Here is a 24,658-nt window from a genome sequence, read left to right on the forward strand (position 1 = left end):
GTGGAAACACGAGTGCCTGGATCCGCAATGATAAGTGCTGATCTGCATCTTATCCTCATGTACTCTCAGCACCATGTAAACAGTAAATTCCAGTAATAATAAATAAATCATTTCACTTCAAATTATCTCAGTAAATGTCCACTACCTGCAGGGAAATTTACCAGATAGAGTTATTTTAACATGTGTGCAACCTTATTGTGTTGCCTTTCCTGGACTGCGCCGTGCACATTGAACAGAACGGCAAACTCAACATCGAAGTTTACCGGAAGCCCACACACACGGACCAGTACCTCCTCTTTGACTCCCATCACCCTCTGGAACACAAACTTGGAGTAATTAGGACCCTACACCACCGGGCAGGACATGTTCCCTCTAAGCCTGAAGGGAAAAAGAAGGAACACACACATGTAAAGGAAGCACTCAAAACCTGCGGCTATCCTAAATGGGCGTTCTTAAAGTCAGCAAAGAGGCACAGAAAAGAAGACCAGACACCAGCGAGGGAGGATAAGAAGGACAGACGCAACAACACTGTCATCCCCTGTGTAGCCGGTGTATCAGAGAAGCTCAGGAGAGTTTTCTCCAAGCACGACATCCCAGTGTATTTCAGACCCAGCAACACGCTCAGACAGAAACTGGTTCACCCGAAAGACAAAACGCCAAAACACAAACTTAACAATGTGGTGTATGCTGTACAGTGCAGCGAGGAATGCCCAGACCTCTACATCGGAGAGACCAAACAGCCACTTCACAAGTGCATGGCACAACACAGAAGAGCCACCTCCACAGGACAAGACTCAGCAGTCCATCTGCATCTTAAGGATAAAGGACACTCTTTCGAGGATGCCAATGTTCACATTTTGGACAGAGAGGACAGATGGTTTGAAAGAGGAGTTAAAGAAGCCATCTATGTCCACTGTGAGCGACCATCTTTGAACAGAGGCGGTGGTTTACGACACCAACTCTCTGCCATCTATAATCCAGTTTTGAGATCCCTTCCCAGACGCCTTAACGCCCACTCACATCCTGGGCCATCTGACCTCAGGAATTCGCATGATAAGGTGGGGCCAGGTTTCACAATGAACACACCCGAAACTCTGGCTGATTGGGACCCACACCCAGTTTCGCACCTTGGCTCAGGGGATTAGAGGATCATCAGGGGGTCCTTTTGTCCCTCTGTGGGGGGATACTCCCACTAGGTTTATATCTGGGACTCTCCACCATTTGACCTTAGAACTGAAGAAGCTTCTCGGATGAGAGGTGAAACGTCTTCAAGCAACTTATAGAAGTCCAGACGCTTTTCTTTGCAAGCTCCTTTGACTATGATGACCTGGATGACTGAGAACCTTCACAGACAACCTTATTGTGTGATTTTTATATCTAAGATACTCTGAACACTTTATATTAGATTGGATTGATGTTCATTTCATGCATAGAGGGGTGGAAGTACTGAAAACAACTGCTGTAACAATGAGGATGTTGTACATACTATAAACTCCTAGTGTAATCTACCTGTTCAGCAGCATTCGACTCGAACCCGGTCTAGTCTCACTACCAGTTTTAAACCTCCCCTCTCAGTCTTGCTGCTACAAATTATACTGAAATTAACACCTAAACGTGCATTTTGTGCACGTCCTAAAATGCAAACAAACTCTGATTTCTGCTTGCTGCCCAGTAACTGTTTTTTTTTCCAATCCTGAAAATGGGTAATTAATTGGTAATTGCTACCAAGAATATTTGTTTTTAGCAGTATTAGGGTATAAATTATGATTTTCTTTAGGTGGGCACCAAAAATCTATGGGGGAAAAAGAATGAGTGTGGCAGTGGGTCTTTAGGACACACGTGTTACTGCAGCGTGTGTGTGCGCGCGTGTGTTGTGTGTATATGTGTGTGTCAGTCAGTCAGTCAGTCAGTGTGCTGCTGGCCTGCCTGCCAGAGAGGGGAGTCGAGAGCTCTGCTGGGAACTACATGGTGCTCAATTTTTCAAGATGTCGTCGCTGGAACAGAGGCTGTCGCGAATCGAAGAGAAACTAAAGCAGGAGAATGAAGAAGCTCGCCGGAGAATCGACCTCAACATCGACATGAGTCCACAGCGGTCACGACCGAGGCCGAGTGAGTGTCCACTGGGGAGGACCGGGGTGTCGGTAACGGCCAGAATAGCAGGGGGAAAGATCGGAGCTGCGGGGCCGGAGAGCGGGGGGAGAGGAGAGGAGAGGAGCGGAGTGAAGGAGTCGGGGCTGTTATGCTGCTGCTACCTTCATGCTAACAGGCTAGCTACATAAACAAACACAGACTCAGGCTGGCCCGCTTATTTTATTGCCAAATTAATAATTAAATAAGTGGGACATTTTCTGTAGTGAGTAACGTAAAGGAAAAGTATACAAACCGAAGCGATGTTACGAAACATCTTGCCGGTAGACGTGTCCCTGAATCTGTTTTGATTGTCCTGTCAAACATGCTAAGCTAGCAGGCTAGCAGACGCTCTGATAGTCTGTGGCGGGGCCCAGCGTCAGAAAATGTAATGCAGTTTCAGTTTGCGCATGAAAAGCTGTGGTCCTGCCAGTCAGCCGCAGAGCATCTATACACTCTGAAAACCTGCAAGCGGTACATTTGATCGTGATTTTTGCCATAGACTTTGTTTTAGTTGCCATTTTGATCTTGACGAAACATGCTAATTTGAGCAGGCTAAATAACGCTAGCTCTGGATGCGTTAACTTAACGTAGGTTACGGCTTGGCTGTTGTGGCAAACACTGGTGCGACGTAACAAATCTTGTGAAAATTGAGATTTGTCGCACATATATTGAATGAAGCGTTCCACGGGTGTTAGTGGACAAACACTCTGTGTCACAGGAGCTGGTGTTAGCAGTGATGTTGGGGCCCTTTCGGGCGAAAAGTCAAGCAGCAGGGAGGTCTGCAGCCTGCCTCTGCTGTGGTTTACACACCAAAGCTCTTCATTATCTTTACATTCTTACCAGCAGACTTTTAAAGTGTTAGCAATCTGAACCCCATTTTTTCCTGCAGATCTTGTTGTCCGTTCATTAGGTTCGAGACCACAAACCTTTTTCCTCCTGTTATTTGAATTGTTTGTTATGAAGCTGATTATGTTGTCACAAAGAGAGTGAATGGGTTAAATCCGAAGTTTTTTCTTATTGTTGAAATCTCATTTGAAGTCTACAACCTCCTAAAAATCTGCTCCCTTGGATTCAAATCCTGGTGATAAAGGTCATTTCTGCGAGATTAGAGCTTGATTTATTGCCAACAAAGGTGCAAAATTGGCTTTTTTTTTCCACCTTGTGTTATTACATGAAAAGTCTGATTGACTCCATTAGAATCACTTGTTTTTAACTTTGGCGTCATTAATGTCTAATGAAGCCATGCAAAACCCATCATGACACTTTTCCAACACGACAGGCCCTCTGTGCTTTTTGATCCACCTTATTTTCTTGATAGCGTCACAAATGCAGGCAATGGTCACATAAAAATTGACTGAATAACAACAATAACTGTTTAAAAACTACAACAAGATAAGTGTTATCCCCACTCTGTACTGACTGGAGATAAAATGTTCAGAATTAGGATGCACCAGTCTAATATCTGGACAAAATATCGAAATATGATTCCTCCAGTGTTTAAATACTGCAGTTTTCCGGTTTAGGCGAAAATTGTGAAATCACCCACCAATGTGTACTTAAGGGCCCGTACCTCAGAGTATTTACTGAATGACGGTCAAATTTTGCATGGTTTCAGTAAATACACTAAAGTTACTGTATAAGGACAAAAAACAGCTGATTGATGGAGCTTTTTTCAGATTTGACTGGTTTCATATGAAGTGACACAGTAAGCTACTGACCCACTTTTTCTTGAACCTTCAATACGTGGCCTTATTTTAAATCCTGGGAAAAGAGTGCCAAAGAAAATATAAGAAACACTATGATTCATTAATGTGCAATGTAATTGATTTTAGTCTTCATGAGATTAATAGACAATAAGAAAAAGTTCAATTTAAGTTTAAACCACTCAAGTTATGTTGTGAAGAAATGAGCGAGTGATGTGTGTGTGTGGTGAGGTTTTTTTGTTTGTTTTTGAGGGATTTTTATGATTTGTGTGTGCAAAAGATGTGCGATTGTCTCCGTAGAACACTGCACTAATGTGCGTGTGTGTGTATTTTCTTTCCTCCGTCTAGTCATCGTGATCCAGCTCAGTCCTGCTCCAGCCCCTTCCCAGCGTGCAGGTATCATTCAGTCCATCGCTCTCTCTGCCACTGCACCCCCCCACCTTACCAACACCTTTGTCCTCCATTGCATCATCCACTCCCTCTTCCTTCATCTTCTCTCTTTCTTGTTTTTTGTTTTTAGTATAAATGCACACTTCTTTAGACCTATAAGACAAGAATAACTTTGGCTGCTTCTCACATTCTCAATAGTTTTCTTCGTTCTGGCCCTGCAAGTAAAGCTTAAAAAACACCTCGATACCACGACGTTCTCCACGTTTCTCTTAACATCCAGTTTAATTTAGAGGTTGAATGGATAGGGCTATGGTGAGAAATATGATACTGTGTTTACAAATGGCTAGTGTTAAATCTGACCACCACCTAATATGGGGTTATATCGTCTAGGCAGACTAGAATAGACTTTGAATAACTCATAAAAGTAACTTATGTGAAAGATATGGATTACCATCAGCAGGCCAGCATATAAGCATCCAGTTTTATTTCCTACTCAATAAGGATGCGCCGATCATACAATCTAAATATTGGATAATGGTGATAATACTGTGATCCAACAAGACAATGCTTTTTTTTTCTCTCTAACCATTGTTATCATTGTTTAGTCTCACACTTGTGTGGAAGCTTTTCCTGGACTTCATACAAAGAAACGTGTTTTCTGTCGTCTCTGTTGAAGCAACTTTCAGCAGCTCTCTTATTCACACGGGATGGTGGGTAGCTCCACATATTTGATTGGGTTGACTTTTACTCTGGATTACTCTTCCTGACGTGAGTTCAAAGCAGGGATCGACTCCATACTGTCATTTCACTTCACTTGTATCCTGACAGCTCCGCATCCAACACGGGTTTGTGAGGAGCGGTGAAAGGAGGTGCGTTTGGACTGAGAGAAGGAAAGGACAACTGTAAATGAGAGCTATGCACAGTAGCCTGTGATTCTTACAGTGAGCTAGCGCAGATAAATTGGAAAAGCTGGATCGGTGCGTCCCTGCTTCGTGTGGTCATCCTACAGCTGAATCAGTTTAATCCCTGTTTATGAATCCAGCGCTGTTATTTTATCCCAGCAGTCATTTACACCTCCTCTACACTCACATCATCCCTCCATCTTTCCATCTCTGCTCCTCCCTCTGTGTGAATGCGTGTCAGTGGCAGGGAAGTGTTGGTATGTGTTAATGTTCACTGTGTGTGTGTGTGTGTGGACATGTGTCGGATGATTAACCTGTGTTTCGCTGGAGGCAGAGAATCACGGTGCATGTGGCTTTTTTGCACGGCACGATGGGTTTTTTTTGTTTTGTTTTTTGGGGGTTGTGTTTTGTTTGACACAGTCTCTAATCCAGCATCCCCACTGGTCGGCCTGCAGGAGTGCTGCGAGCACTCCGGCCTCCCTCTCCCTCTTCGCTGTTTTCTTTGTGTGTCGACTGAAGACTTGCCTTCCTGTCCAAGAGTGACTGTCTGTCTGACTTCCAGCCTCAGTCTGTGCTATGCAGTTTTGGCCGAATCTCTTCTGTCTCTCTCACATCGGATCGTTTGATGTTGTGTGTTTTCTCATCTTCTGGCACCCTCCCCTTCCTTTTGCAGCGGCACTGTGTGAGCAGGAGGCGGTGCAGCAGTGCCTGCGAGTATCTGTGTTTGTGCGTCTCTCCCTTCCCTCGCTCTGTCTGCTCATCAATCCTCCCATCCGTCCATCTGGAGCCAGTCGAACTGTGGAGATGCAATTTGTGCCAAAGACCGCCTGAATCCTCCTTTCTTGTTACACTAACCCCCTCCTCTCCTTCACTAACTGGTTCTCCCCTTACAGGCTTCATTCATACAGGTGACTCACGGATCCAAACGCCCGCTGGCTCTCTACAAAAAAGCTCCAAATCGTATTAACAACAACACTGCATGGTCCTTGAGATACGTTGCATACTGGTTGCAAACCTTTAAGACGATGATGGGAGATTGCTGTTAACCTGTCTGTAATAATATTTACGTTCAGGGTGGTCACTGCAGCTGCTGACTTTCTGTCTGAGAATTTGGTGCATGACCGGTACTAATACTACTGCAGATCGTTTCTTCCTGAAATTCTTTAATACGTCTATTATTGAGGATGAGTTTGTGCTTGTTTTGCATATGAACCTGATATTACACGGCTGGTGGCGTTTTAACATGTCTTCGAATGCATGATTTGGACTTATCTTTATAAAGGGCTAGAAGCATCTGGTATTCACCGTCTTGATTTCCTTTGCAGCCAAACCACACCTACAGCGCTTTAACAGTTTAACCAAAATATTGTAAAATCGTCTGCAGTTTTTTAAATTTATCAAAAGAAAAATAAGATGAAATGTGACTTCTCACTTGTATTTGCTCTCACTAATCATTCATGTGTTTAGTCCCCCTTTCAAGCCAGGAAAAGCTAAATAATGCTGCCTGACTTTATTTAAATAATAATTCTTTTATTTGATACTACAGTCTGTCGCCTTATTTTTTTATTTTTATTTTTTGGTCATGTTTTAGGTTTTCTTTCCTGCAGTTGGTTTTATGGTTAAGATTAGTGGTGCAACGGATCAAAAATCTCACTGTTCGGATCAGATCACAGTTTTAAGTCACGGATCGGATCAATTTTCGGATCAGTGAAAAAAGACAAAAATTGAACATTTAATTATTTACTTATTGAAGTATTTTTTTTTCCTGTTTAAAAACATTCAACTCTAGTCTCATTCCACACAATTATTTAAAAAAAATTATGGTACAGTATAGGGCAGTACAGGGCTTTGTATCTACCACTCAATTCAATTTTATTTTATTTATAAAGCGCCAAATCACAACAACAGTTACCTCAAGGCGCTTTATATTGTAAGGTAGACCCTACAATAATACACACCGCTCATTATATCGCACTTCGCTGTGATATAATGAGCTGTCACGGTCACGTAGCTTACGTTGCCCTGGAGGTCCACCCAGTTGTAGTAGTTAGGGCAACAGAAGATGCCTGGGACAGTTCAGCCATAACTTTAAACTTTTCCTGCTCATACATGCTTGGAACAGGACATCATAGTGTGGCTCAAGCACGTTCATCATAGTTTAAACCCCTTGTTTTGCACAACGGAATACGGCCTCCCGTCTGCAGCTAAACACCCCAGTAGCTTTTGTAATAGTTTTAGCCCGGTCGGACTGGGCAGCAAAGGGCTGCTTAAATACCGAAAACTTCTCTGCTCCTCCACTTGGACCGCTAGCGCTGGCCATAACTATCGCTTGACAGACCCACCACGCGCACCATACACATACTTTTTTTTTTTTTTTCTCCTTCTTTTTCGAATCTTCGGATCACGTGCGTGCCGAACCGTGGAGTGGGATCGGTTTGGATTATGGATCAACCGTGAGCCGTTGCACCACTAATTAAGATAAGTCAGTACTTGATAAAATCTGAAATTGCTGGCAATCTAAGGACACATTAAATATGTGCTTCCTCATTACAGGGTTAACCCCTGGTTCAGGTTTTCCTTTGCAGCGCAGGCTAATTAACAGCCTCTTTTGGTGCAGGGGTTTGTGCTTGTACTGTTTCCCGCTAGATCGCTTCGTTCTAAGATCTGTAATGAGTAAAATACTTTCATATTCAAAATCGCGGCCTGAAGCAGTAAAAATGAAACCCGTGTTGTAATGAACTTGTAGTTTTCCTCTTAAAAACAAACTGTGACTCCCAAACTGTGCATTAAATCTGTGCAGTTTCTCTCTGTCTGAGAATAGTGCTCTGAGATAACCGTCCTGTTTGTTTTAACGTTTGGTCAGGACATCAGCGGAACCAAAACAAAGCTGTAACGCTCAAAGAGGAGGGGAAAGAAAAAAAACAAGTTCCAGTAATGGCTAAATAATGTGCAGGATCTAGGTCATAGCGATGTAATGAGCAAACTCTTTGACCTCAGCAAGCATCATATCTTTCTTTTATTGTGCAGAGAACAGTCAGAATACCATTAAAAACGCCACATTATCGCCTTCTTTACTGGTGGTCAGCAGCTTTAAGTAGCTACCATCCCTTTAAGCAACAGTACCATCATCATCCATCTTCTCCTTTCAGGGTCTAATTTTTCATATCCCCTCTCCCCCAGCGCTCCAGCTGCCCCTGGCTAACGATGGAGGCAGCCGTTCGTCATCTTCAGAGAGCTCGCCCCAGCACCACCCGTACCCCAGCCGCCCACGACACATGCTAACCCTGCCCACGCCTCCGTATGGCCTACAGAAGAGCCTAGAGAAGTGCGTTCACATTTTAAGCATGTTCTGTTCTGATTACAAGGAAAAAAGCATTTACAGGTTTTACTGTGTCCTCGTGGTCCTATAATAAATGGTAATGGTTTTGATTAAAAAATCAGTAACCTTTCTGGGAGTATCCCAGTACTCCCATTAATTTGTAAGACAAAGAAGGAACACAGAGAGTAGATGCACACTCTGTGTTGTGTGTTATGGATCTACATGCAGAGTGTGGGTGAAAGAGACGCTCAGTAATCCACTCCATTTATGAGTCAGGTCTCTCATCTGGCAGCGTAGGTTGTACGCACTTCCTGTTGCATTTCCTGACACTGATTTCTTTTCCTTTTTGTCCTCCGCCTCCCCTGCAGTGCAGAGATTGACCAGAAATTGCAGGAGATCATGAAACAGACGGGTTATTTGAAGATCGACGGGCAGGTGAGAGACGTTGTAGTTACAGAAGTGAAACTAAGAATGAGGACGCAGACGTGATGTGGCTTTTGCTTTGTGTCTCTGTGAGCTGACGCTTTTTAGCAAACGCTGTCTGTGCAACCAAACCTCAACGCTCAATCTTCTTCCAAAACAATAAAAAAAAATATGTTTTTAAAAATAGCGTCTGGCACTCAGGCGTGAATCAAGCTATAATTGTGACCTCTTTTCCCCCCAAAGATTTATATCCTGTTAACGGGCCTGGTTAGTTGTACTACAAAGAAAGTAGGAAAATAATAAATAGTAAATGGACTGGTTTTTATATAGCACTCAAGTACTCTACTTGAGTGCTCATAGCACTTTAATCGGTGTGTCTCATTCACGTAAGCACATTTTTCTACATCTGAGTCTACACACACTTACTCCCAACGTGTTTACCAAAGATGCTTTGTCATGCAGACTGGAATAGGCAGGGATCAAACTGCAAACCTTCCAAGTAGTAGATAATTTGCTCTACGACAGCTTCCAGCACCTGGTATTCCCACTTCCAATAGGAACCAAGCCCAAACCCGTTTAGCCTCTGAGATCAGGTGAGGTCAGGGTGGTATAACTGGCTAATAATATACAGAAATTAAGCCAGACGTATTTGTTAGTTGCGGTGCGGTATACTTACAGGTTACATGGTGTGTGTTTGTACGCACGCTCTCTCCGGGTTCTCCGGCTTCCTCCCACAGTCCAAAGACGTGCTCTTAGTCAACAAGGTGCTGGAAACCTTCAAGATTTTGGTCCATGTTGACGTGACAGCGTCACACATTTGCTGCAGATTTGTCAGCTGCAGGTCTGTGATGTAAATCTCCACAATATCCCAGAGGTCCTCTATTGAGACCTTGTGACTCTGGAGGTCGTTTGAGTACACTGAAAGAAACCAATTTGAGATGATTTGATGTGGTCTGTACTGTCACAGGGCCTGTCTGGCATCCAAAACCATGCCATGTTCAAAATCCACCTAATTCTCCATTCTGATGCTCAGTTTGAACTTCGGCAGGTTGTCTTAAGCATGTTTACATTCCTAAGTGCTGCCATGTGATTGGCTGATTAGAAATGTCATGAAGGAGCAGTTGAAGAGGTCCACCTAATAAATAAATAAGCACAGAGAACAGTGTTAAATCGGGTCCACGTCCAGCATGTTCTTGGGCAGTGCACAGACAGCAAACAGAGCATCATGCACACCAGCAACAACCTTGGCATGTCTGCTGTTTGCTGAACAATGTCTGGCCTTGTTTAGTTTGTGTGTTTTTTCTCCCTCTTCCAGCCTTCAGGTCTAGTTTCATACCGAGTGCCAGTCGGAGTTTGAAGATGCTTGAGAAAATTATGTGACTCATTACTGCTCTCCAGATTGTTTGTTCTTCTTCTCATTAGCCCAAAGGCTCTGCTACATAATGCACTCAGTGAGCTGTCACTCACTGCAGCACAGTCAACAGTGACTTATTTTTAACAAAGCAAGGCAATTACGCATCTTCTCACTGTGTGCTGCTATTCTTTAGCCTTGGCTGATCCACAGATCCAAGCGTTTGTTCTTAAGTATCACAGAGCAGTTCACTGTTGCTGCATGATGCAGTTTGTATTTGTATTGTTTTAACATTTGAATCACTAAAATACTTGAAACACAGAGTCTGAAATGTTGTTTCAGCGGTATCCAGCAGAGGTAACAGACCTGTTCAGCGAGGGGGAGATCGGCAGCGGGACTTGTGGACAAGTCTTCAAAGTGCGATTCAAGAAGACGGGCCATGTCATTGCGGTCAAAGTAAGATAGTTGTTTTGTTTGTTTGTTTTTTAAAATGGGCAAAAAAGAAAAAACAAGCCAAAAAAATTCAAAACTGATCAAAATTAAACACTATACACACAAATATTGCATTTGTCTTTGCAAGACTTGATAATAATGCAATAAATGGAGAACGAGGCGATGTAGGATTTTGAAATTCTTACCATTATGTATGTATGTATGTATGTACGTATGTGTAAAATCTCAGACAAGTTTGAATCCTGGTGACTTTCACCTCAACGTCAAGGTTTTTACTCATAAAGGGGTTCGGGTGAAGAGTGAAGCTGGGACCCAGCCCCGGATCAGGATAGATGGATGGACACGCCTGGTTCATCACTTCATAATGTAGTTGTACTCATTCGTTTTGTTCCCCATTGTCAGAAAGTTAGAGGCGCAGGAAATTACTGATACTGGCTCTCAAATATCAGCCGTCTTTAAAGTGTTTGCAGCTGCAGATAAAAATAGATTTTTCATGACATTATCAAACTGTGTGAAATTTATAATGTTAATGACAGAGGCAGGAAATGTAGTGATTCGTGAAAGATCCCTGCTTCGACCCCCAGGAGGAGACATCCGGCGTAAAAATCAGCCAAGTTAAATAACGTGGCGCTACCCGCTGTGGCGACTCCTCAGCTGCAGTCGTGTTTGTGCTTGTAAACCGTGGAAAATATCTGCACGCTAAACACAATCGTACATGGTTCTGCTGCAGCGCAGATACCCCTGCTTCTCAGAAGTTTTTGGACTAGATTGAAACCACAGCGTTATGGCGACTTAGCTTAGATGCTGTGAACACTCACATGGACACGTTTATTTGTATTTCCTTTTCTTGGATGGCTGGCCAGCTGAAATGTGGATCCCAGCTCAGTTACTTTGTCCTTTATTGTATGAACGCCTATATTTTATTAATCTTGGTTTTTGCAATTTGAATAAAACTGCGCTTCTTAATGTGAGTATTTTTTGGACTAACTGTAGTCCAGACGTGTTTGTCTGCTCATAGTAGATGATGGGAACACACATTCTCTAACTTCAGGTACCATAATCAAAATACTGGGACTAAATCCAAACAGAGAGCCAGAGATTGAAGGCACTCAAGGCTCTGCTCAGTGTAGTCTCACTGTTTTAATTTTCCTTTGTACTTTAATTGTGAATAGTTTACCAACAGAGGAGCAGTTACAGCCCCATATAACAAACCCGCTATTAATGAGATCATTTAATTGTAGCCCTTCTGGGATGTTTAATAATAAGGCAGTCAGTCAAAGCACCAGGGGAGGCATTGTTTTATTAAAGCCTACACTCGGAGTAGTGCCTGTGTTCATTTACGTTGTCTGTGTGTCACCAGCAAATGCGTCGCACAGGAAACAAAGACGAGAACAAGCGGATCTTGATGGACCTGGACGTGGTGCTGAAGAGTCATGACTGCCCTTACATCATCCAGTGCTACGGCGCCATAGTGACCAACGTGGGTGTTCCCAAAATACTTAACTGTTTGTAATCACAGCAATAAAATTATAGTACTGTAACAGTGCAGCCCCAGGTTTATTTTATATATCTGCACCCAGGGTGTTTTTGACTCTTATTTTAGTGAACTCCCAAGCTCCCAGACCTTAGCTACTAACTGTGTGTTTGTGTGTATGTGTGCAGACGGATGTATTCATCGCCATGGAGCTGATGGGAACTTGTGCTGAGAAGCTAAAGAAGAGAATCCAGGGTCCCATCCCAGAGCGAATCCTCGGAAAGATGACGGTGGCAGTAAGTGGCAGGAACACACACAAACCACTCTGCTCCTATGTTCGTTTTTGTTCTTACAATCTGTGTGTGTGTGTGTGTGTGTGTGTCCTATGTAGATAGTGAAAGCGTTGCTGTACCTGAAAGAGAAACACGGCGTTATCCACCGGGACGTCAAACCCTCTAACATCCTGTTAGACGCTAAAGGTCAGATTAAACTGTGCGACTTCGGCATCAGCGGACGCCTCGTCGACTCCAAGGCCAAGACCCGCAGCGCCGGCTGTGCTGCCTACATGGCAGTAAGTGAAAACACACATACACACAGTCTAGCCGTTAAGGGGATGTGTGTACACTGCTTAAAAACTTGTAGACACACTTTAGCATCGAGTCGGTTAAGCTTCTGTGATATTGATCTGGTCAGTTAAGTAGCCGAGACGGTTGTTAATTAGTTTCAGTTAATTAGTTATGTTACATTTGAGTCTGATGCCACCAGGCTTCACCTCAGGCTGTCCTGGAGCTGAGTGATGCCCTGAACCAGATCTGGGAGGAGATCCCCAAACGAGGGTAGTCTCATTAGTTTACTTTAATTTTCGGGTGTCTTAGAATTCAACCCTGATAACCTGTTATTGCTGCTTTGTTGTGGACAGTGCTATGCAGGATAAATCAAGTATAAACGAACTGACTACAAACTAAGTGAGGGAACCACAGAGCAGGTTTAGTGGTGACTGTCACGATGGTGTAAGATAAAGCACAAGACTTGAACGTGTTCAAACTTTGAGTGTTTATGAGGCTGTGCTTGCAGAAATCCCACTCCACACAATGCACACTCTCGGGACAGCTAACCTTAGTGTTGCCTGTTCTTTTCTTTCTTTTTCTTTTTTTTTTGTTGTTTTCTTTTTTTTTCTCGTTCTTGCAGCCTGAAAGAATAGACCCTCCAGATCCCACCAAACCTGACTATGACATCCGGGCAGACGTGTGGAGCCTCGGCATCTCTCTGGTAAGTCTGTCATTTCAGTCTGTGCCCTTGGTCGTAATATTTACATCGATGACACTGAAAGACAGTTGCAAAATAAGAACCGAACGGCAGATCCATTCACATTAAAACAGCTGTTTGAATGTGCAGCTGTGATGCATGAGGTGATGCAGCGATAAGATGTGGTAATAACGGCATGTCGCAAATCGACTAACATTTTTAACGAGTGTGGTCATAACTGCATCGGTTTCTAGTGGCTGCGAATACTGGGAGTTAAGTAGGTCAGATTACAAGTAGTGTAGACCAGCGTGTAGCATTTTGTGTGTGCGCGCAAACTAAAATTGTTCATGTCCAACCGTTTAGATTAGCAAATACGTTGCAACACAACACGAGTGCATAAATTTGACCTGTGATGTTTAAAATTTATAGATTCTCTGTCTTATTACTTATCATGTTTGTTTGTTTTTTTTTAAATTGAGTATAGTTTGTTATAACCAGATAGGAACGGTTGGAGTTGCGTATTCGTTGACACAAACTGTAATCTAAAAGTTCACTCTTGGGCTCAAAAACCAAAGTACAAAGTGACAGAAATGTTTTTGTTTCTATTTGTAGATCACTTGAGGGCATTAACAGGTTGCTTGTGGTTCTTCCAGGTGGAGTTGGCTACAGGACAGTTTCCCTACAAGAACTGCAAGACAGACTTTGAGGTTCTGACCAAAGTGCTGCAGGAGGACCCTCCTCTTCTGCCTCTCGGCATGGGTTTCTCCCTCGACTTCCAGTCCTTTGTCAAAGACTGGTGAGTGAAAATTCCACTGTAAAGCTGGTGCTCACTGACAGCAGTCCACTCTAGAGCCATCATGTGATCAGGGTGATGACTGGACAGCTGTGTCCACATTAAAAGTAAATGTTTCTGTTCTCTCAGGCTTATAATTCATCTGTGTGCACGAATGTGTGTGCAGTTTGTGTATATTTAAATGGGTGTTTTGTTGTTATTTGTCTTGTATTTCAGTCTTTCTGATCTCTTGTGTACTTCTGTAAAACACATGCCTAATTTTCCTGTAACAAAATGTGCAATAGAAATAACATTGATGCTAAGTTCATTAAAAATTTGCGTAAAATGCATTTATCTCTCTATAGCCTCACAAAGGATCACAGAAAAAGGCCAAAATACCATCAGCTGCTGGTGAGTCGCCTTTTTTTCTAATGGTCGACCCAGATCTTTTAAATTACTCACAGCACAACTGTAGGTAAATGCAATATTTATCTTTTCTCCTCCATTTTAGGAGCATAGTTTCATTCGGCGTTACGAGGTGCTCGACGTAGACGTGGCTGGTTGGTTTCAGGTGGTGATGGATCGCACCGAGTCGCCTCGCAGCAGCCAGTGTTACAGCCATCAGCATCAACTCCACTCGCTCTTTAGTAGGTAGCCTAGCCTCGACCAGCCTGGCGTCAGCTTAGCCGTACGCTAGACTAGCCTAGCTTTAGCTTTGCCAAGCCCAGACTCAGTCTATTCTAGTCTAGCCGTCCGCAGCTACGCCAAGCGCTACACCCATCCCGTCTGTCCATCTGTCCCCTGGGGAAGAAGAGACCTGAAGATCCCACAGAGGAGGGAGGCACGAAGACTCAGTGGAGGACTCTGGATGGACAGATTAAGCAATGGAGCGACAGAGGGATGGATGGCTGACGCAGGTGGTTCTGGTTATTAGGGTGCTGAATCTGGACAGACAGACACGGGGTTGGGGGGGGGATGCACGCTGTAGTGAGCTTCATTTGGTTTAGACACTGTTAGCGCTCACCACGCTATCATCACATCACAGTGTGTGTTGCAGCCAGACACTCACATACAAACTGTGTGTGTAGCTTGTATATGCTTTTACATTTTCTCCTCTTTTCAGTAGTTTTACACACACGTCTGTCTGTCGCCGACATTGATCCAAGCAATTGGATTCGTAAACAGAGTAGTCACTACACACTGGAACAAAGCATCTGCTACTTCAGCAAAAACAAGCCGCTCTTGTACATAAACGATTTAGAGGACAGAACAAAGTCTGGTGCAATTATGATTCTTCAGGTGTTTCTACCATCACACATTCTCAGGCTGTATCTATATGTAGTGTGTCTGTGTGCGTGTGTATATGTCAGTGTGAGCATTTCTATGTATGGATAACTATAACGACTCACTCACCGGCTTTTAATAGTGAGGTTGTATTTCCTCGTTAATTCACCTTCACACTACAGCTCTAACACACAAACGAGAACAGATTAATCTGTTGGCTGTGCTTTTAATTTGAAAGGCTTTTGTTTTTTTTGTTTTGTTTGTTTGTTTGTTTTAAATAGCATAATTTTTTGTGTTTGGGAGAAACAATGAAAAACACTCACAAAAAAATTAGCGTTGCATTTTAGCTTTATAGAAAATAAGTCGTGTATTGTTTTGAAGACGGGTTTGTTTTTTTTGTTTTTCTTTTGGTGATCGATGCGTGCCGCGAGTACATCCACACTGACGTTTTTGTTTTAAAAAGTGTAGTTTTTACTACATGTGCGATGAACATCCACACAGCAAGGCTGTAGTGGGTCATGCTCCGTCATTCAACGACCTCCAGTCTATAGCCCAGGTTCACACACACATTTGGCTGTTAACGGGTCTGTAAATTAGGCAGCAGGGTATGATGAGGTACCTTCTGATTGGTCAGACATAAGCTGGAACTTGCAATACTAATCAGGAACTAATCAGAGTTCAGTTTATTTAGGCATTTAAAACACTACAAAAAGCAGCCACGTGTCATTCTGTTATTTGTACTTTCAACAAAAGCAGTAATGTAACTTAATTATGAGCCAATTTTAAAAATCCAAACATGCACAAAGTTTGGAAAGACACAAAGAGTGTGGTTTGTAATGGAGAGCCCACTTCCAATCAAGCTAGGTTGTAGTAGACCCTGTGCATGAATGTGAACAGTACAGGGAGAAGCTTGGAAACTGCGACAGTCTCTTGTGTTACGTTCAGAAGCCGTCTCGCCTCATTTGTCCAAGCAGAAAAGCTTCTTGCAGTTGGCTTTGTTGCTCTGGAGTATTTTCCTGAAGCTACCGGCCCTCTGCTTCCTGTTTACACTGGCACACTTGTTCACGTTGTATGCGATATATCAGCGTGATATAGTGTTACAGGTGTGTTTAGTGTAGACGGAGATTTTTAATGAAAAACGCCGTTTTAAAATGAAACGTATTAGTGTGGATGTAGCTTGAACTTCTTCTGGAAGATTGAAAGTTGAAAGATTTAACAAATGTTACAAGAGAGAGAGCAGCTGGGTGATTTTAAAAAATGGGAGCGTTTTTGGGGGTTTTGTACAGAGAATTTAAAAGGTGTAGATCTTATGACCTGTGGAGCATTTCTTTACTTCACTCTCTGTTCATCTACCTCTTCCTTTTTGTCCACCTCTCTGCCTCCGTAGTGCTCCACAGTGTTCTTAGACCAAAGGCTGCACGTGGGTTGTTGGCGGAGGCCGAGAGACTTAGATTTGCTCCTGCAAACCTTCAGATATTAAGAATCCACGGAGGAGAGTCTGAGCAGTGCTGGTGTGTTTTTTAGGAGGCTAAAACTGTCAGGCTGGGGCCTGTAATTCCATTTTGCTTGTATTGGATCATTATCCTGTTTTTACCGAGCTTTTGGATGAATATCAATGATATGCCATTAATTTCTGCTGATTTATCGGAGTCATTTCTTTTCCCCCAATTCTCCTTTTATTCTTCAGCTGCACAGTGGATTACTGGACTGATTTGGTTTCATTATTATATACTGAGACCAAGAATTGTTACAGTCAAGATGTAAAAGATGACTAGGAGGTGGAAAAAGGAGGAGTTGTTACCTTTTGCAGAATTACTTTAATTGATTAGGTAAAAAAATCCCCATTCAAAGCTCTTTTTTTTTTTTTTTTTTTCTTCACTCCCTGTTTATTTCTACAAAAGAAAACAGGCTGACCACTGGCACATGAGTTACAGTTTGAGAACCCAGCTTAAAGGATGTGTGTACATATACTGTGTAAACGTGAGTGCAAGTCTACATAGGCCGACTGAGCAGAGCGCTAATATCTCCCTTCTTGCGGGACCACAGCCAAAGCATGCTAGATGTTCAGACTACATCCCACAAACACCAAATCGCTGTTAGACAGAACAGAGGAGAGGCGATGACTGAGAGGGGGAAACGCGAAGTCAGAGAGACGGAGAGGGGTCCGGGAATGTTGTCAAGATGGTAGAAATGAGTGTGGGGTGGGGCAACGTGAGGTGACGAGGAGGATAAAGAAAGCGTGGTGGCAAGTTCAAGGAAAGTCAGAGACAAGCTGAGTGACAGGAAGTAAGTGTAAGAGAGGAAGCAGTTTCACACAGGAGTGCTGAGCTCTGAGGCTAGCTGTTTGTTTTTGTTTGTTTCGGGGGGGGGTTTGTAAAGAGCTTTCATGGTGTTACGCCAACCTACCAATTCTGATTTTAGCGATTTAGCTTGTTGCGTTTGTGACGTTTACTGTTCTGTTCGGACTGTTATTTATTTGCATTGCTGCTGCTACTGTTTTTTTTTGTTTTTGTTTTTTTTTATTGCGTTAGACGCTGCTGTCACTTCTTTTCCCCAAAGGACGAATATTTTATTCTTGTTCTTTTAAGCCAAATAAGTGAAATAATGCAATGTCCATACACGTGTTACCAAAATAAGCAAGTCTGAAGAGAGCAAAAGCAAGTGAGAGAAGCTTGGATAGATTAGAGAAGGACGTGCAGAAAGGTTGGCTTCACGCAAGTACTAACTCACGCCTCACCTCAAATGTACCTCTTGTGTGTTTTGAAAGCAGTTAATTGTCATATCCTGATGCCACACTACACACTACTACTCTGTACAGTGTAGATATGATTTGGGGGTTGGGCGGGTCTGTCTGTCTGTCCAGATGCTTTGTGCCACATCCATCCAACACTCTGTCCATCCACTCCTCCATCTGTCTGCAGGTCCCCTGCAAGCTTGACAACCTTGATAGTTCACACCAAAGGTGACCACAACTTAACAAAAAGACGAAAGAGCGTTGTTGTTATCATTATGAGTCTTGTTATTGACATTATAATTGATTACTCTTAGCTATGATTATATATGAAATCTCTCTAGCTAGTGGGAGAGGATGTGTGTGTATGTGTGTGGGGGGAGTATGTCCCATGTATGTGTCATATACAGTACAGAGGGAGACTGGTGCAATAATACATGACCAGCTGGCTCAAACTCACCGCAGGCCTGAGTCAGGAACTGAGCTCACCTGACTCTTGGCATCACTGAGCACCTGAATGTTAGCCGTTCGGGATAAGCGGTGTCACACCGCTGCTACACAACTGGCTCTGTTAGCTCTGGGCTTACCGATCTGAGTGTGTCCTCTTCAGTCAAGTTATTGAAGCCGCAAAAAAGGTGTTAAAGGTTAAGAGGTATACCGTTAATGTAAAACATTAAAAGTGACATTGTGCTCATTTCTAACTCCATATTTTTAGTAAGAGAATCAACTAGAGTAGCTTTGCACGATTCAGCCCCAGCATAGATTCAGCTTCTAAGCCCCACCTCCTTATAACCATATAAGGAAATATGTAGGAAAGTGATTATCCAGTGTTACAGTATCTGTATAATGCAGAAAATAAAGCATAATGGGAATTGGAAGCACATATTTCCTTACTTGGCTAAAATAATCCTGATAATTTAAGAAGACTCATCAACACAAACTGAAATTAATGTTTGATTTATAACCAATATTCTCACACACGGACCTTTAATGTCGTGTACAGATGATGCTGCGTCTTTAAAATACACTCATTGATAATTCAGACCCAATTAGAGTCTTTCTGTGGTTTTTATCTGTAGATGCTGATTGATTAGGTTGCTGGCTTGGTAAGCTCGCTCCAAGTTGTTAAATGTTTCTGAATGATGACTGCGGAGTGACCCGATCATGTTAATTAGTCCCAGTTAAAGGTGGGCCAGCTTTGTGATGCAGAAAAACCCGGCTTGATCCTGACTCACTGACCCAGGCCTCTGAGCAGATGTGAGGTGGAGTTGGCCTGACTCCGTTAGTTCAGCCGTTCTCTGGTTGTCATACGGACACCGGATGTGAGCTGGAACCGATTTAAAGTGGTGCACACTTCCATACGACGGGTGAACACCCCCCCCCCCCCCCCCTCCCCTCAAAACTATTATATACAGCCCTGGTTCTGGTGCTCTGCCATCACAGCAGCCTGAGCTCTTCTCATCGGTGCAGTTTCAAATACAAGCTCGGCAGTACACGCCGCACTTCCTATTCAGCGCTCAGTGTTCAAACTGTGCGTGCATGCGTGTGCCTCGGCTAACTCGTGATAAAGCTGGACCCAGTCTCCCGCTGTCGAGGTTCTCTGTTATTAAGCTGACATGTATTTCACAAACACACGCGCACACACTTGCCGACCGTGCCGTTGGTGTGCATTTTCACTTGGTTGGCTGACGGTGCCACACACCACCTTTAAATCCTGTCACATGTAATTGCTTGTATGTGTGTTTGTGTGAGAGTCGGGGGGGATTAAACATCTGATTACTAAACTAGACACACACACACACACACACACCAAATGTATAAAGTTATCCCATTCTACACAGCAATGCTGGCTACTGCCGATAGTGGCTTTATGTGTATATTAGCTTGTGAGGGAGTCTGTGTGTGCGCGTGTGCGTGTTGTAACCCCATCTGTAAGTAAACCAAATATCATTTTCACTATGCAGTCATTCAAACCATGTCAGCTTGCTTCAGATTTGTTTGTTTTTAAAATTTGCTTTCATCTGGTGAGGTGGGGGGGAGATGCTTCGTGTACATACAGAGTTGGCATCGATGCATTTTTTAAAAAAAAAAATCCCCCCGCCCCCCCCCCCCTTCTCGAGCTCCACCTCCCTCCTTCCTTCCCTCCCTCCCCCCCCTGTGTGATTAATATCACCGGCTTCAGCGAGAAAGCAAAAGAGATGTTTTGAATGAGCTGACAAATATTTAAGGAATGTATTGGGGTCGGGGAGGGACGAGGGGGGGTCAGACTGGGGTTTGTATTTTTTTTTTTTGTCTTTTGTTGTTGGTTTGTTTTTGGGGGGTTTTGGCGAAGGGGGAGGTAACAGATCAATGCTGTAAAGTATATCGATTGCATGTTATTGTCACCGCTGTAACTGCCATTGTTTTGTTTTTATTGTTTCTTTGTTTTCTTCCAAGACAATGGTCGGTTGGGACGGGGATGCACAAAACTTTATTCTTATTTATGATTTTTACACGTGTACTCTGTATTTTTGCTTTTGCAACAAAAAAGTTGAATTTTTGTGTAATTAGGAAAAGAGAATTTGTTTGGTTTTTTTTTTCCCCAACATGCTTTTTCACTTCAGACCCGTCACTATGTGTTGAGGAGGATGAGGAGGAGCTGGATCTTTATTAGCAGACAGTGTTTGTCCTGTTTTCGCCTCGTTCGTGTGCACAGTTTCTCTTTTCAGTTAGCCGCGTGGAGAGTGTGCGTGATGGTTAATCGTCTACCAAAAGTCTTTTATTGATGGTGATTATTATTATTAGCTTTTATTTTATTTTTATTTTTTTTATTATCATCACAATTACTATTATTACTGTTTTTATTATTGTTGTTAATATTATTATTATTCAGGGCAAAGATGACACCAAATTGAACAAGGAAATAAGTGGGTGATAGAGAGCGGGGCGGTCCGTCTTTCTAAAGGTTTCCTTTTTATAGGCGAGGTGGAGCAGTTGGTTTTTCCCGTTACGCTGTAGTTGGTCTGTCCACCTTTGTCAAACCACCACATAAAAGATGACCTCTGAACTCAAAGTCTGATAGTATTTTTATTTTTTTTATTATTTTGATTGTTATTATATATTGTTTTCCTTTTGATCAGATATCATGATCAGTTTATTTCTTGTTACCCCAGTTTGGGTCATAAATTGTGTGCTTTTTTTTTTTTTTTTTTTTTGTGTGTTTTGGTTTGGGGTTTTTTGTCCCTTTTTATTTTATTTTTTATTTTTTTATTATTCTTTCTGGTTTGCTCTAGTAGTGAGCTGATGGTAAAACACCAGAGCTTTCTTTTTCTTTTTTAATTGCTGAGACTGTTGTGACTGATGTTGCACTTGTGATGGTTTTATTTTTGTTTTGTGTTGCAGATTGTTGTGCAGACAGGAGGAGAATATTGGGTGTTTTCCTTATTTTCTAAGAGTCACAGCAGTTATTTTATCAATCATATAAATCTGTGAGACAGAGCAAGAAGATGATTCAACAGTGTATTTTTCTCACTGGTATTTATTTATTAGTCCTTTGTATGTTATTTGTCTTTGGTTTTTTTTATGGTTCTTTTTAATATGTAATTTTTATTGTTTTGTGGAGGGCAAACAGGATACAAGGCAGAGGAGTAGACTCTCTATTGGCATTTTTACCGTCGTGTACAGAAAGCTAAATGTCGTGCTCGATCACCACACTAATGTACAGTCTGCTCGGTAGATTAAAAGTTTATTTTCGAAGAAGATGAAAGGTGCAGCACAGTAAAAATCACTCTTTCTGGTTTTAATGTGACTCCCAGATGATTTTGTTTGCTGTTTACCCTCTCAGAAGACCCCATCAGACTCCTCATGGTTTGGAGCAACTGCATGGTGTGTTTGATTCAAGTGCTTCGCTAATTATTCACAGTTAAGTTGTTTGAATTTGGATGGTTTTAATCAGTGGATGCCACCCTCAGCGCTGACTTTCTTTAAAAATGTATAGCTGGTGATAGCTACTTTAATAGTGGACTGATTGGCTTGTTGTTATGACAGCGAGGTTGGGACATGCCTGCTTTGACAAGGTTTTTTTTTGCCTGTTCCTTCTGAATTGTCAGTGTAGACTGCATGACTTTGCTTGTGAGCGTGGTGAGGGGGGTAAGAGGACTGACTTCAAAGGCTTCATTTATGTACACACACACGCACCGATTTATTGTCTTGACCGTTGTATCAGTCAACACAGCTTTACTGCCCATTTCCTTTGTCTTTTTTTTGGGGTTTTTTTTGTTTTGTTTTGTTTTATTTTTTTGTTTTTAGCTGTATTTCATCCCCCTCCCCAGTGTCATTTCAAATAAAATAAATGCCATTATATTGTGAATACCTCAGGATCTCTTTGGAGTAAAAAAAAAAAACATAATAAAAGACATAAAAATCAAATAAATAAATAAAAACTCATAAAAAAAAGTTTGTCTTGTGGTATTTTTCTCTTCTTCGAAATATCCTCACCTGTGTGAGAGTCACGGACAGCTCTTGCATCCTACAATTCCCACAATGCAAGGTAGTCAGAGTGTTAGGGTTTGGTTGAGTGTAAAATACCGGCAAAGACAAAATTATTTTCTGATTTATACAAAGCTCAAAAACATCAGCAAGGGTTTGAGCTTCCGCCCGAGAAAGCATCATACCAAAAACAAGAAATCCGTAAAGACTTGAGGAAAAATAATCATTGATGCTCACAGCATTTTCAAGTGTCAAAACATGGGTAGGAAGTCAAACATCTCAAAGACTCCGGAAGGTAAAGTAGTAAGAGATGTCCCTAAAGACCCCAGAACTGCCAAGTCAGGACTTGTAGTCTCAAAGAAGACAGTCACCAGAGCTCTGCACAAGAATGGACCGCGAGGTTGCAGACCAAGAAAATAACTCCACTTCTGCAGAAGAGACACCTTCAACCCAGACTGAAGTACACCAAGGACACCATCTGCACAGTGAAATACGGTGGTGGGAGTATTATGTTGCGGGGATGTTTAAGTAAATCTGGAACTGGGAGTCCCCTCAAGATTTTGCAAAGAAATCATCAACCAATGAGCAGAAAACGTGTTTCTGGGCCATTACTACCTCCAGAACACTAAAGTGAACGTTACCAACCGGCCTGCAGAAAGCCATCAAATCAGCATTTGGGAAATAATAATTTTCATGGAGAGGATAATTGTTCTGAGTTTACGTTCACCTTGCTAGGACTGAACCATCTAACCTTCCTACCCGCCTTAACTCTTCGTGTCATAGATTTAACAAGGCGCCGGAAACATTCCTCTGAGACTTTGGTCCACTGGGATGATAGCATCGCACAGTGTCTGCAGATTTATTGGCTGCACATCTGTGATGTGAATCTGCTGTTCCGCCACATCTCAAACAGAAGATTAAGACTTTATTGGTTCCACACAGAGCGGATTTACTTCTGGAGATTTCTGGTAAGAAAATGTAGCACATGAGTGTGTTAAAATTTAATAAAGAAAACGGTAGCAATCATGCACAGAAAGAAATAGACCACACACAACAGGCAGCAAGAACTGCTACCAAGTATTTGCAGTGCCTGATAATGAGTGTCTCACTGTGGAGGAATTTAGGCCCACTTTTAATCACAGAATTGTTTTAATTCCACCACTGGAGTTTTTTTCATGCCAAAGCATCGCGATTTGATTTAAGTTTTGACTTTGAGCCATTCAGAGCCATCCAAGAGTCGTGTATGAGCTCTTGGAGTAATTTTAAAAGGCTGATCACTCCTGGGAAGGTTCAGCGTAGTTGTTCTCTCCGTTTTTAGATGTCAGTGAACTTTGTCACTTAGGTGTTTCTTGAGATTATTTTAGTCTACTTCACTTTGTCGGACAGATTCTGTTTAAGTGATTTTTTTTGGTTAGTGTAGTAACGTTGAACTCAGCTTTCCCCCCCAAAAAACGTTTCTAATTCATGACTCCATCCATCTAAAGTGAAGGTAAAAGTGAAGGCAGACACACTTATCCTCTTCTTCTTCCTGTGGCATCTGCACATTCCCCTCACAGGGAAATTTACCACAATTGCATGCATGACAAGACAGAACAGGACTTGGCATGACTCTGCTTCTGCTCATATGATTAAAAGCTCACACTGAGCAGATCATGCCGAGTACTACGCAGGAATAAACAGAGTAAGATCACCTATCAGTCACTGCTGTGTGACCAATACGTTCTTTGTCTTGATTTCAGAAGTAGAAGAAGCTGCATTATATGTGAGGTGATGTAACTACAGACTTTGCCCCAAGGAAGCAAAAATAAACCACCAGCATAACGACTGAGCGAGCTGACAGCTCTGGAAACTCTGCAGGCTTGTGCAAAAGGGTTAAAATGTGCTGGAGGTGGAAAGTTTCCCCAAGTTTCACATGATGATGTGTGATAATTATGTGAAAGAAAAATCAGAGTGGTAGCAGTCAGCATTGAACTTTCTAAAGTGGAGGTTGAAGCCTCGTGAACGTGAATATTCT

The 24,658-nt window shown here is 42.4% G+C and overlaps 1 protein-coding gene across 2 annotated transcripts; it reads left to right on the forward strand.

Annotated features, from left to right (window-relative positions):
• The first annotated feature begins 1,930 nt into the window (after window positions 1-1,930).
• On the forward strand, window positions 1,931-20,492 carry map2k7 (mitogen-activated protein kinase kinase 7). Of its 2 annotated transcripts, XM_086296223.1 has the most exons (12): window positions 1,931-2,109; window positions 4,182-4,229; window positions 8,306-8,450; window positions 8,813-8,879; window positions 10,561-10,674; window positions 12,032-12,151; window positions 12,334-12,441; window positions 12,537-12,716; window positions 13,334-13,414; window positions 14,044-14,186; window positions 14,528-14,573; window positions 14,674-20,492. In XM_086296223.1, exons 1-12 carry the CDS (start codon window positions 1,986-1,988, stop codon window positions 14,815-14,817), a joined length of 1,320 nt encoding a protein of 439 aa, XP_086152349.1. In that variant the 5' UTR covers window positions 1,931-1,985; the 3' UTR covers window positions 14,818-20,492. The 2 variants fall into 2 exon arrangements, with proteins under 2 accessions (XP_086152349.1, XP_086152351.1); XM_086296225.1 differs by lacking the exon at window positions 4,182-4,229.
• The last annotated feature ends 4,166 nt before the right edge of the window (window positions 20,493-24,658 follow it).

The sequence above is a fragment of the Aulonocara sp. 'chitande type north' Nkhata Bay genome, linkage group LG6, assembly GCF_057382095.1.
Source record: "Aulonocara sp. 'chitande type north' Nkhata Bay isolate Kocher_YH1m ecotype deep benthic linkage group LG6, A_spYH_male_GT1.1, whole genome shotgun sequence".
NCBI classification, from domain to species: Eukaryota; Metazoa; Chordata; class Actinopteri; order Cichliformes; family Cichlidae; genus Aulonocara; species Aulonocara sp. 'chitande type north' Nkhata Bay.